The sequence below is a fragment of the Melitaea cinxia genome, chromosome 3, assembly GCF_905220565.1.
Source record: "Melitaea cinxia chromosome 3, ilMelCinx1.1, whole genome shotgun sequence".
NCBI classification, from domain to species: domain Eukaryota; kingdom Metazoa; phylum Arthropoda; class Insecta; order Lepidoptera; family Nymphalidae; genus Melitaea; species Melitaea cinxia.
The window spans coordinates 5,356,764-5,369,950 of record NC_059396.1 but is presented as its reverse complement, the minus strand read 5'-3'; the positions used below and the strand labels follow the sequence as shown (position 1 = coordinate 5,369,950).

At 33.6% G+C, this 13,187-nt stretch overlaps 2 protein-coding genes across 2 annotated transcripts; both read right to left on the bottom strand.

Moving 5' to 3' along the window:
* Positions 1-510: 510 nt before the first annotated feature.
* Positions 511-4,028, bottom strand: LOC123669723 (tubulin glycylase 3A-like). The gene is made up of 4 exons (XM_045603314.1): positions 3,996-4,028; positions 2,446-3,586; positions 1,499-2,014; positions 511-1,199 (listed from the first exon to the last, which is right to left on the bottom strand). The coding sequence occupies exons 1-4, from the start codon at positions 4,026-4,028 to the stop codon at positions 511-513; spliced, it is 2,379 nt and encodes a 792-aa protein (XP_045459270.1).
* Positions 4,029-4,482: 454 nt separating this feature from the next.
* LOC123669101 (tubulin glycylase 3A-like) lies at positions 4,483-8,911 on the bottom strand. The gene is made up of 9 exons (XM_045602738.1): positions 8,788-8,911; positions 8,378-8,571; positions 7,830-8,005; positions 7,316-7,756; positions 6,478-6,689; positions 6,276-6,366; positions 6,030-6,200; positions 5,708-5,961; positions 4,483-5,617 (listed from the first exon to the last, which is right to left on the bottom strand). Exons 1-9 carry the CDS (start codon positions 8,909-8,911, stop codon positions 4,677-4,679), a joined length of 2,604 nt encoding a protein of 867 aa, XP_045458694.1. The 3' UTR covers positions 4,483-4,676.
* Positions 8,912-13,187: the final 4,276 nt, after the last annotated feature.

The following is a 13,187-nucleotide window of genomic DNA, read 5'->3' as shown; positions in this document are numbered from 1 at the left end:
AACAATTTTTAATAATACGAAAGAATATAATTTCAAAAGGATAAAATATATTAGAAATAGCAAAATACATTTTAAGATAATAAAATTTATATTAAAATTAGTTTGACAAGATAATTTGAACTATACATAATTAATATAAAACAAAAATGTGGACTGATGTCTGCAAAAAAATGATTATTATTATTAATAATAATAATGTCTTGATATGTAATAGTATTTTATTTATTTAGTAGTATTTTCTATTTTAACAAATAAAAGTTCTTTATTTATATTTTCCGTTAGAACATTCATAAATAAATAAGTTTTACTTGTTACGTCAATCTTTTATGAGCGCCTTTCGAGCTTTTTAAACTATATAACTCGTACGTTCATTATATTGTTTATAACCTGAGAGAGCTTACTATGACGTTAATAATTTTACTGTATCAATCTGTTGACTGTCTCGCAGCAGGGTAAAGGTCACATTTTCAATTATTTAACAAGCCTTATATTCTTTTTCTTTCTTATTAATTAAATGTACAATTTTCTTTGTAGTACTAATACTTCTTCGGAGAAACCAACGCAATTGCTTTTAAGTAGCCATTCTTCAATTTTAGAATAACAGGTCTGATTTAACATTTCTTCACTTGAATCTAATTCTACAATACTACCTTTGCCCTTTGGTCCATCATCTAGTCTACTAAAATTAAAACGATTACATAAAGTTTTAGAAGATGTTAAAGGACTGTTAGTAATCTTTGATAAAGTTTTGCCGTCCAAGATATGGAAAGTATTCTGAGTTGGGTTAAAATATTTATTTAAAGTTTGTGGCAAATGTGAAACTCTTTGAAGAAATTCCTTAGTAATCACATCCGCTGTTTCATCTATACCATGTGCCGGCGTAGTTTTATAGGCGTCTCTTTCTTTTAATAAGCTGTTATCTTTTGGTAGATCTTTAGTATTATCATCATTATAAAATTGTTTAATCTTTTTAAATACGTCTTTAATGTCCCTTTCGTTCGTTAAATTAGAATCGATACAAGATTCTTTAAACTTTTTATTACTATTATTTTCTCTAGAAAAGTACTCATTTGGGAGAGAATACCCGTATAACACTAACTCTGCGGCATTTCTATAACATGGTAATGTTAGAGGCTGACGATAAATACATTCGAAGTTCCCAGTAGAAGCCTTAGGATCTTTCGCATAATCAATTACAACTGAAACAAATTCACTTTTAGTTACATTATTCAAGTAGGTTTATTCTATTCATTCAGATTAATGGCTTCCAACAGTGATAAATTAGCGAAGATGATTTGTGCATACAGATGAAGTAGGTAACTCTAATTAATAAAGTAACTGCGATTCAGTCAATCCATACTTAATTAATCGTCCTTATCCTATTTTTTAAGTATGTTTGAATTAAGCACCAAAAATTATTGTAAGCTACGTTTCTTTATTATAGGTATTTCTTTAATGAATTTAGATACTTGATGAGCGTAACGATCGGTATATTTACCTTTTATTATATCGGACACTACTGCGGGACAGATTTTTGTTGTAACAGGAGTTGTATGGTGCAAATCAGGACATGAATTAATTTCTATAAGCCAGGGGTTGTATTCTTTGTCTAGTATAAAGTCGCAACCATAAAGTTCGAAACGGTTTCTGCTAACTGTTAGTGAGTCTTGGCAGCTTAACATTATACCGATAATTGATTTTTTCATACCCGGATATATAATATTTTCCCAAACATCCCCTTTTTCAATTTCGGTCAAGTAGCATTTATATTTTTGTAGATCCCACATATTACTAATTGGTAATTCTTTATTTCTCTGTTTACAATTTTTATATTTTCTTTGAACTGCATTATTAGTCAAATGGATGGATTCATGATAGTTTTTCAAGCTGTATTTTTGAGAACTAAATTTTAAGTAACAATCGGTATACATCCAAATAATTAAAGGATATGTACTTGTGACTAGGTAGTACTGCCTTATATCAAACTTTGTTTCGTGTATAAGTAATGGTTCCTCTGGAAAGTAAAATTTGAAATAATATCATTGTATTTTATGAATTAAACATACGCTTCAGCAAGTAATATCCCATTGTTGGGCATAGATCTCTTTCTCCATGGAGGAGAAGGATCAAAGCTTAATCCACCACACTGCTCCAATGCGGGCTGGCCGATATATGCTACTGTGAGTAACGATCGCTATCAGGTGTACATTATAACAACCGGGACCGACAGCTTAACGTGCTCTTTGAGGCATGTGGGGAGACGCACAAGGACTAACAACCAGACTGGATATAAATATTTATAGAAACACAAATATCCACTCCGAGCGGGGCTCGAACTCGCGACCGTCGGTGTCTAGGTGCCGCCGACACGGCACACGCACCATTACACCAGAACGGTCGTCAGTCGAATTAAACGTAAAAATTTGTATTAAAAATTCGATTTACCAATATATTTTTGAATTACATATTTCGTATTTGCCTTCTCTATTAAGTTCATTATTACACCTAATTTTGACGCCATTCTGATTCCTCTTCCTCTAGAACAGTACGCTGGTTTTATTATCCAAATGTTATGACAACCTTCGCAGCTTAATTGTGGACGATATCTATAAATTTCCTTAAGCAAATATTTGGCGTAACTTAAATATAAACTTAATTTATTTTCTTTATCAGTCTGAAAAACTTCTTCTTTTGCTATAATGCTACAGTATTTTTTCAAATATGAGTGCCACTGGCCAGCGTTTACAGTTGGTAAAGAACAATCAATGTCTTTATTTTGCTTCCGAAATAAATACTCCTTGCAACGATTTAAAGCAAAAACTATTACATTCATAGATATTTTACCCTCAGGGAGAAATACAGGTCGATCATTAGCGACCATAGACAGTATCCATTTTAACAAACTTGTACAAGATGTTATTTTATAATCCTTGACAAATCCTTCTATTTCACCTAAGTCGCAAGTGTTGTACGTACGTGGGCCATTAACCTCAGCTACGTTTTCTATATAAAACCAATAATTTCTTTTCATCGACGAACATAAACCCTGTTTCGAAGTCCACAGTGCGTCTGTCTCCAACTTGTTAACGATTGTATTGCAATCTCTCGTGATACTCAATGGAGTATTCCGTCTTTCGTCTCTAGTACGCCATATGAAATTTGGATTATACTTTTCCACTAAATTTGATAAAAGTAACACTTCAAGCTCACTTTGTATTTGAGATTTACTTGAGAAAGTCCCATTTCGTATTTTCGATAAATTCATCCGATTTGGTGGGATTTTTTCTACCCAACATCTATCCAATAGAGCTTTTCGTACGGCATTACAACTCCCGTAAACAGAAAATATTTTTTTTTCCTTAATAGCATTCGCTGCTAGATTTTTCAAATTTCTGTATCTGGTAGATTTATTTTGACAACTACATATAATGTAGTTTTTTTCTTTATTAGACAAACCCATTTGTAAGTTAATACTCTGATTCGCAATTATATTTAACTTTCTTTTGCCTTGTGAGACTATTTTGTATGTAAATTTGTTAAACGGGGAAAAGAGTCTTTTTACCCCTGTCTTGTCGTAGCTTGGTTTCTGAAAAGAGTACAAATGAGTACGCTATTAAAAATGAAGCTACAATATTGTTTTCTGATATTTACGCGAAATTTACTAACTTTTAAAAAACTTAATAAACCGCAATAAAATCCCAAAAAGTTGTTGCATTACAATGAAGCTACATTTTTTTTATATTTTTCCAATCACAATTATTTCGTGCAATGTCGGTCCTTGATTTTCAAGTGATTTTGTTAATGAAAATATTTACCTTTTTAATGAATATTAATCTTATCTACCTTATTGACAAATATAATGTTTTATTTGGAAAATAAGTATGCTTAGTAAAACTATCAAGACACATTGACTGAAGCCAAAAATAATTGCATTTTTAGCTGTAAGAGTTTGTACTGATTTTTTGCGTCAGTGCTTGTTAATAAAATATATTTACCTTTTTTCTTTGAATCTTCTTTCGTATTGGCATGGTTATGTATAATTACTACCAACTTAGCTAGGCCAGATCGTGCATCATTAAGTGACTAATATAATTATAAAAACAGAGGATGTAGGTAATGATGAATTTCGGTTTAAGTATACATATATTGATTTAGTTGTTCATTATTATAAATTCGTACGTATTAACAAAGTATTTAGTTTTGAATTACGTAAATTATGCAACGTTAAATTTTAAGTAAAAAATGGTATTTACTTTGGAAGCTACGTACAATGTAATATAAAACTAACGAAGATTTGAATAAGTGAACCTTTTTATAAAATTAAATACACCATTTTTATATTTTGATTCGTATTATTTTTGTAATATTTACATTTCCGTAACAAATTTTGAAATATGTCAAAATGATTAAAATGGCATTTTATTTTTCAATTAATAATCATCAAGACGGCAATTGAATATAGGAAAGTAGGAAATAATGGAACGGGACAGGACAAATCTGCAAAAAAAAAAAAAAAAAGAATTAACGCAACAAATAACGACTAGATATTTAATTATTAGAGACATAAAATTTGAAAATTTCAACATGAAACAAAATATCACCAAGTTAAATTTAGCAATTTTTTGGTAAGTTATATCGTGAATAATTTTTAGGGAATACAATCATGTATTTATACTCTAATTGTCATTCAGAGGCGTGACGGTAAACTGATAAGGTGTATAAATTGATGTACAACTTTTAGAAAACGTTATGGCTTTTTTACTTCTGATTTCATTGCGAGGTTTACAAATATTTCTTCCAATAGCACTTAACTTCTTAATAGTATTAGTGTTTTCAACACACCTACGGAAGTTTAACGGTTCCAGCAGAGGCTTATGAGTCGAATTAATAATTCCCGATTTCGTTTGTCGTACGGCAGGAATAACGGTTTCAGTTCGTGCTGATAGTTTGTTTTGTACGGATATTGTGGAACGTAAAATACTGGCTGTCTCTTTTTCCCATTCAATTGGATCTATATAACATCGTTTATTACCCACCGACCTGTCGATTTTCGGTCTGTCTGCTTTTTTTGCTGATTCGGTCCGATATTTACTAGAGTGAGTATTCGATTGAATATCCTCTGGGCGACAGCAGGAATGAGGAATAACTCTAAGTTTAGATTCTCCGTTTTTTTCTCGTCTTCCTCGGAGTGTCCTAAAAGATAGTGCAGAAGTTTTACGCCTTTTACAATTCTTTAGACTTTGACTCGATTTTACAACTGTAACAGCTTGGCGTACCGTAAGTGAGTCCTTCGGTCCTAGCACCAGACCATCTTTATTAATAGGTATGGCGTCATATGGGTTCAACCAGGTTAGAAAGTCTGTAATTATAGGTCCACTGTACTCTGATGGAATTGGTTGATCAGCATCCGATATAACGTCACTGGAAGGAATACGGGGCACTAAGGGAGTTACACTTCTGTGTTCATGTTTTCGTTCTTTTGATTTTTTTATCATGCGCTTTCCATTTATACATAATGATAATCCAAGATAAGCTGGTGCTTTTGGAACAACTTGTTTGTAGGCCAGTTCAAATGTTCCTGTATCAGCATCTGGATTACTACGTCTATCAAGTACAACTGTAAGTACGATAAATACTATAAGTAGGCTTACCTATATATTTATGAAACTAAATGGAACAAAATTATTGAAACTCAAATGTGTCTTACCTTTTATAACGTCTTCTAGGCATTGAGGGCACAATCTTGCTGTGACAGATGTTGTCGGTGCTAAATCTGGACTGGAGTTGATTTCAATGAGCCAAGGTGTAAAATCATCGGTTAACATGAAATCCGCTCCGTATAATTCAAAGCTATTCTGTCTTTTGTCCATTGTTTCCTGACATGCTAACATTGCTCCAATAAGACACTGCTTCATCCCTGGATATATCTTTGTGTCCCACATTTCATATTTCCCTATCTGTCTTCAAACGTTTTACATCTTATTATTTTATTTTGTTATGCATTTATAGTTAACATATTTCATATTTACCTAAGGTAAGCTTTAAAACTGTGACAGTCCCACATATTTTCATCAGGCAGTGCTTTGTCTCTTTCACCATTATTCTTGTATTTTGTTTGAATTGCGTTGTTTGTAAGATGTACAGATTCATGATAGTTCGACAAACTGAATATTTGGGAACTGAATCGCAAGTAACTATCTCTGAAATAATAAAAGATAAAATACATCAAAATTACTTATTTGATTTCGATTAGAAAAGTCAATTAAAATCCTTACTTGTACAACCAGATTGTTAGCGGTTGACAATTTGTGATTAGAAACCATTGTCGTATATCGAATTTAGTGTCGTAAATGATTAATGGGTTTTCTGAAAGAAAAAGGCGTAATTTAATAATGTTAAAAGTTATATACTTTGCATGTACCTTATGTTTCAAAACTACACTAGCCTTAACTTTTCAGTAAAATTTAAAAACTTTACCGATATATTTTTGCACAACGAATCTTGTTTTCTGCGCAGGAATATTAATGAGACCTATAATGTCTTTGATATTATTCATCAGCTGGATGCCTTTACCGCGGCACTTATTTCCCGGTTTCACGATCCAAATATTGAAAACTCCATCGATATCAATCTGCGGCCAAAATTTTGTCATAGTAGCCACGACTTTACTTGCCTTTCGTTCTAATTGACTGTAAAAAGAGGATCTAGAATACGAATGTGTTTGTAATTTGTAACACAACTTTAACAGTTTTCTAATTAATAATTAATGATACAATAAAATAGCTAATAATGAGTTATCGTTATAGGTATTTACACTTATTATTTATTATAGACGACACGTTGGCGCAATGGTCACGGCACTGAAGTGGCTGTTGCACTGGCGGTTGCGGGTTCAATCCCCGCACATGACAAACATTTATATTAGCCATAAAGATGTTTGCCGTGGTCTGGGTGTTTGTGGACTCCTTGTGGATCTCTTCACCGTGCCTCAGAGAGCACGTTAAGCCGTCGGTCCCGGCTTTTATCATGTACACCTGATAGCGATCGTTACTCATGGTAGGGAATATATCCGTCAACCCGCATTGGAGCAGCGTGGTGGATGAAGCTCTGATCCTTCTACTAAACGGGGAAAGAGGCCTATGTCCAGCAGTGGGATATTAAAGGCTACAGTGGTGAGCGATTTATTATAATCGCAGTATAAATACAATGATAATAATTATTTAACGTATTTATTGTATTTGAGTGACTAAAGTTGTGAACTCGAAGAAAATTTTTATTATTTAAATTTTTAAAGGCTAAACACTACACAGCTTACACTATATTTGTATTTTTGTCTTCCAAAAACTTGGCATTTTCATGAACCAAGAGATAATGATGCGTTAGAAACTGATCCCATTCATGTTCCCAAATATGTTGTATTTGATCGTCTGTGTCATCAATGTCTTTGTGAGAAAAGAACGAAATGTATTCGTTTAATCGAGATATAGCGAATTCAATCGCTGTAAACGGAACTTTTCCGTGGTTTTTTACTAATTCCTGTTCACAACTTCCCTGTAGCGTGTTAGAAAGCCATTTTAGAATGCTTATGCAAGCTGTTATTCTGAAGTCATCGATAAACTCTTCTAGACTATCGGAGTTGTGAATATTATAGCAACGAGGGAATTTAGTTAACGCCACACCTGGTTCAGTATACCAGTGCATTTGAGTCAAAGAATTGGTTAACCCTTCTTTGGTAGTGAAAATGGACCTGCAAAATCTAAAAAAAAAAACGACAAAAAAAGTATTATTGCAGTTTTACTTGAGTTGAACATATAATATTGTTAATGTACCTGCTTATCATAACATCTTTGTTGCTAAGTAGCCAATCGTATCTATCTCTTTTGGACGTCCACAGAAAATCAACAGAATGATGCTCCATAAATTTGTAAAGAATCATTCTTTCTACTTTTGATAGCTCCTTCCCTGAGACTTTCTTAGGATCTACGTTGGATGGTGGATGGCGAACCTTGAATTTTCAAGCTTTTTAAAATTAACTGCTTAATAATAGAAATATAACGAGTGTGCTTTGGACCACACGACTGAAGTAAAACTTCTTTAGCTCTATCTAACTTATATCTCCCTCTCAACTTTCGTTAGCCACGCCCGATCACACTTTTAGTAACGCTCTCGTCACATATTCACCAGCTTACTCCCCAAAGTTGTAAAACTTTGAAAGTTATTGTCTTGAAATTCTAAACTTTCTATTTCAATGTCATTAAATACAAAATGTTATCTTACAATATTTAAACAAATTACTCATAATATTTAATAGTTATCTTATCTTTATACTGTCGATTATATCGCCAATAACACGTTAGAATGTAATTTTAAATTATACCTTATGTGATTCATATTTTTCAACCCATCCTCTTTCAAGCAACGCGCGGCGCACCGCGGGGAATCCTCCTCCTTTTATCATAAATACTTTACGTTCCCTCATCGCGGTATCTGCGATCTTTTTAAGTTCATTCCATCTTTCATTGCTTACCCAACTTTTATATTGTTTCAACTGATCTAATGAGCTTGATGTCTCTGCTAAGAAAACACAAATAAGTATATTAATATTTATGTTGAATATGATATTACACATATATTACATAACTAAAAATTATATACAAAAGAGAGGATGAAATTATTTAATAAACATTAAAAATTGATTATCGACCTAGATAAATATGAATAAAAAAATTCTATTGTCATAATATTTATTCCATTTATTAATTTTTTAAACGAAAATATCTGACAAACCTGGTCCATGTTCAGATTTAGAAATAGAGACCGCACTAGATGGGCGCAATTCTTTTATTGCTATGCTTTCTTTGTGAAGTTTAGAGTCTGATGCACTCTCTTCCAACTCCATTGTTATAGCCATGAGAAATGCTCAAAGTGTATAGATATTCTGTAAATAAAAACGCTTGACACTAACATCTTTTTAAATTTTATCCATTGAGACGTGTAAGCCATTCAAGATTCAGTGATGAACTGGTAACTACACCAGATTACAATGGCAGGTAGTGCAATAACCTAGTTTAATTTAACCTACTTTGAGAATCCCTCAATATCATCAAGGTATCCACGGCGCACATCCGCGCCTGGCACAGTATCAGTGACGTCATAAACACAATCTGCCCTTCAAAAGCCTACAAAATGAATACGGAAATGATCAACTCAAATTATTTATTATCCTTACCCGTTTGCTATAAGTACGTTAATTTGAAATAATGTCAAGGTATCACAATGATTTTGAATCTAAAACGATGTTCTCAAATTTTTTTAACTATAAATTTGTTTTGTTGTACAAACGATAGACAACCATGACTTTGTCAATTTGTCACACAATGTTATTAAATTATTTCACGAAGTATTTAATTTAGGCAGCTTAATTTGTTGTGTCTATTACTGTTTAATAACAGGTAAATACTATTTGTATATATGAATCTAGGGAGATGTTAAAGAGCTACTGAACCATATAAAAATAGTTTTTAATAATTAAAGGAACCTAAAATATTCTTAATTACTAAACCAAAATACGGTCTGCTTACGACGCAATTGTATTTGAAATCTCAACTGTAAAAAGTGCAATTTATCGATTACAAAAAATAATGAAATAAAAATCCTTAATGAGCGTGCAAATAAAATTTTTAACCCCTTAATGCTTATTTGCTTCGCTTCAACTTGTCGCAGTCAACTGCTGAACATAGGCCTCCCTAAGCTCGCGACAAATCTTCAGTTTTGCGTAATCCTCATCTAGCTGTTGGTGATCTTAGGTAGATTGTCAGTTCAACGCGCCGGTTTTCCCTGACGTCGCCGGTTGGTTCTGATTAATGACCGTTGGAGAAATTTAAAGAGATATTACAGGTGACACACGTGACCCTGACAAACTTATTGGCTATGTCGGTTACTTTTATTCTCTCGTAGATAGTCTCATTTCTGACTATATATTTGAGATAGACTCCAAGCATAGTCCGTTCCAAACACGTGCCTGCATCTAAAATAAGACAAACCCAGAAAATTCAGTTTCATGACTCATACACTCATGTAACAAGTAGATAATTTATTTATTTATTTATTTACGCTTTTGCACACCAATACAAGGTTTTAATTTAAAACTCTTAAGGTTTAAAATTTCTTTCAATTGTGAATTTGTGAATTTACAATGAGTTTTTACAGTGAGAAAACTAGAATAATTGTGTTTGCTGGACGAAACGAAAACAAACCGACATCAATTACATCGACAAGTAATACAATGTAGGTAGACGAAAAAATAGTCAAGTAAATACGCATTATCAAAGTTTACGCCAAAAGTTGTAATCAGATCCAGTACACCCAGTAAAAAGTTATTAAGGATTTTCGAGGGTTTCCCTCATTTTTTCTGGGGTACCATCATCAGATCCTAGTTTCCTTATCATAGTACCACACTTATGACAGCGGATGGCAGAACCGTCTGCTCTCGCCCTCTCGCTAGAAGATTCGACGAATTCCAACCAGAGGCCGATAGGAGGATTCGGTTGGGCTGGGCGGTGTTTGGCAGACCTCGCCGAGTCTTCATTTCGAAGATTCCGCAATGCTTGAAAACAAAAGTCTTCGAACAATGCGTCCTGCCTGTGTTAACATACGCAGCCGAGACGTGGACACTGACGAAGGGACTGGTCCACAAGTTTAGGGTCGCTCAACGTGCAATGGAACGGGCTATGCTTAGGGTTTCTCTCAAAGATAGGATTAGAAATGAGGCCATCCGCGAGAGAACGAAAGTAACCGACATAGCCTACAGAATTAGCAAGTTGAAGTGGCAGTGGGCTGGTCATCTGTGTCGCAGGACCGATGGCCGTTGGAGTAGACGGGTAGAGACCGTGAGTAGAGACCTAGAGTGGAGACCGTGTCTTGGCAAACGCAGTGTGGGACGTCCTCCGGCCCGTTGGACCGACAATCTACGTAAGATTGCCGGTGCCGGACGGAAGACCGGGATATCTGGCGCGAACTTGGGGAGACCTTTGTCCAGCAGTGGACTGCGATAGACTGAAGGGAGTGAAGTGACACTTATGATATCTCCAAAGAAAAAAATAATTATTAAAATCGGTTCATAAAAGTCGAAGTTATCTCCGAATATACAAAAAAAAGAATATATACGATCGAATTGAGTAACTTCCTCCTTTTTTGAAGTCGGTTAAAAACACAACAGTCTGTTGATGTGATATCCTGTTGTAAGTGATTTCTATAAAATTGATAATATTTGTTGATAAGTAGACTTAACTTGAAAATGTAACGATTATAATTTGAGAAAAAACAGACATTTTGGAAAAAAGTAGTATATGTGGTGGAACAGTTGCATTCAGCCTGCAACGTCCCACTGTTGCCTCTTTCTCCATGTTGGAGCTTAACCCACCACGCTGCTCCACTGCGGGTTGGCGGATATGCTGCCAACTATGAGTGATTAAGTCAGGTATTTGATAACAAACGGGACCGACGGCTTTACGTGCTCTCCGCTGCACGGTGGGAGATCCACAAGGACAGACATCCAAACCGGAAAGAAGTATTGTACAAATACAAATATCCATCCCGAGTATGAATCGAACACGCAAACTGTCGGTATTTTAGGCAACTACTAGCACCAAAACACCAGAGCGGTTAACAACAATTAACTACCTAATTTTCTAATCATCATAGCGCATAATTGGTAATTCAAAATATGTGATTATCAATAAAGTTCATTTAAGTGTTTATTACATATCTGCATTTAGGAAATATTGAATTTACGTCAGTTTTTTTCCATATGGAAATATATGAGTTTAAAAATTATTGGCTGTGTCCACACTATATTACACTATTATCTACAGCATGTGAAATAGTTTGTCAAGTTGTAAACATTTAACCGCTAAATATGTCCAATAATTAATTAACGTATACAAATAATATGGATTTTGATTTGTTTTCACAATTTCAATTACATTAGAAAAAACGACGATGACGACGTTGATACATTCAAAATCTGTAAAAGATAATAAATTGCTTATAAAATATTATTAATGTATGTTCTAATAATATCTTTTTGATAAAAATCTGTCACAAAAACAGCATTTAGTGTAAGTACATAATAATGAACAGAACGCTTTATCCGTAACAAACTTCAATAGTTACTTTATCATGTTGTCTAGCATGTAAGTATTTGACAGCGAGTTAAGTTTGAAGTTTGCCCCAACTGCTTATGACATGAAAGCAAGATGGCGAGTTCATCTCCGGTTGATTGTTCGTTCCGTGTTACTTCAATAGACATTTGATGACATTTTTTTATTCATTTTCTATTTCGTAATGAGCTAGTATTCACAATTTTAGCAAAAATAACTGTAGTGTTATAGTGTAAAACAAGATTAGAATTTTGTAAATATATTTTAATCGAATGTGCATCTATCCCACCTGAGGAATGTTGGTTTTTTTTCAGTGATTTGTGATTCGGTCAGGTGTTTTCATTTTAGATATAAAATTTTGTTCTTGCGCAGTGAGTGAAGTTACCGAGTTCAGATGTATTTGTGTCGTGGGGATGTTAGATGTCGGGACTGTCTTCAATGTTGGGAAACAAAAGCTTGAACTATTTGTTTTGATAGATCGTGATAAAGTTAATTAGGAAGGTTGGTAGGAGATATAGCCCCGGCCAAAGTGATGGCCTTCAGTGAGGTAAGTGTCACTCGATTTACTTTATACTATAAAATATTAAAATATATTTCATACTTAACATAGTCTGAAACCTGAAGAAAAAATAAGAGTGTATCTTCAGTCAGATTTCCAATCAGGATTATACCTATTCTTGCAATGATACTGACATTCAAGTCACCAAACAAGATATCCATTGAAGTGTGATTGTAAAAATATATCTATACACTAGAATGTCTATTTACTCAAGTTTTTATCTACTCAACATCCTCTTAAGAATGTGTCACATACATACTGAATGTGAATTTGAAATAAATGTGATATCAATATCAGACATATTCATACTGTAAGACATTTATCAAATACCAAGATATGATTGTAAATTATTTAGTTCCTTGGAATGCCTAGCCAGTATAGTAATTGCTACATCTTCAGTATGTAGTAATAGCAAACATATATTGCGATGTTTCATGATTTCATTATGCTACATGCACATTAGCTGT

Bases quoted from the DNA above. Each gene is read 5' to 3' on its own strand.
- LOC123669723 (XM_045603314.1), bottom strand. From the start codon at position 4,028: ATGCCAATACGAAAGAAGATTCAAAGAAAAAAG. The intron at 2,015-2,445 runs GTAAATCGAATT...TTTACTTTCCAG, and splicing joins TGTAATTCAAAAATATATTG to AGGAACCATTACTTATACAC. The intron at 1,200-1,498 runs GTAAATATACCG...AATTTGTTTCAG, and splicing joins AGTGTCCGATATAATAAAAG to TTGTAATTGATTATGCGAAA.
- LOC123669101 (XM_045602738.1), bottom strand. From the start codon at position 8,911: ATGGCTATAACAATGGAGTTGGAAGAGAGTGCATCAGACTCTAAACTT. The intron at 7,757-7,829 runs GTACATTAACAA...TTTTTTTTTTAG, and splicing joins AAAGATGTTATGATAAGCAG to ATTTTGCAGGTCCATTTTCA. The intron at 6,201-6,275 runs GTAAGGATTTTA...TTATTATTTCAG, and splicing joins CTAACAATCTGGTTGTACAA to AGATAGTTACTTGCGATTCA.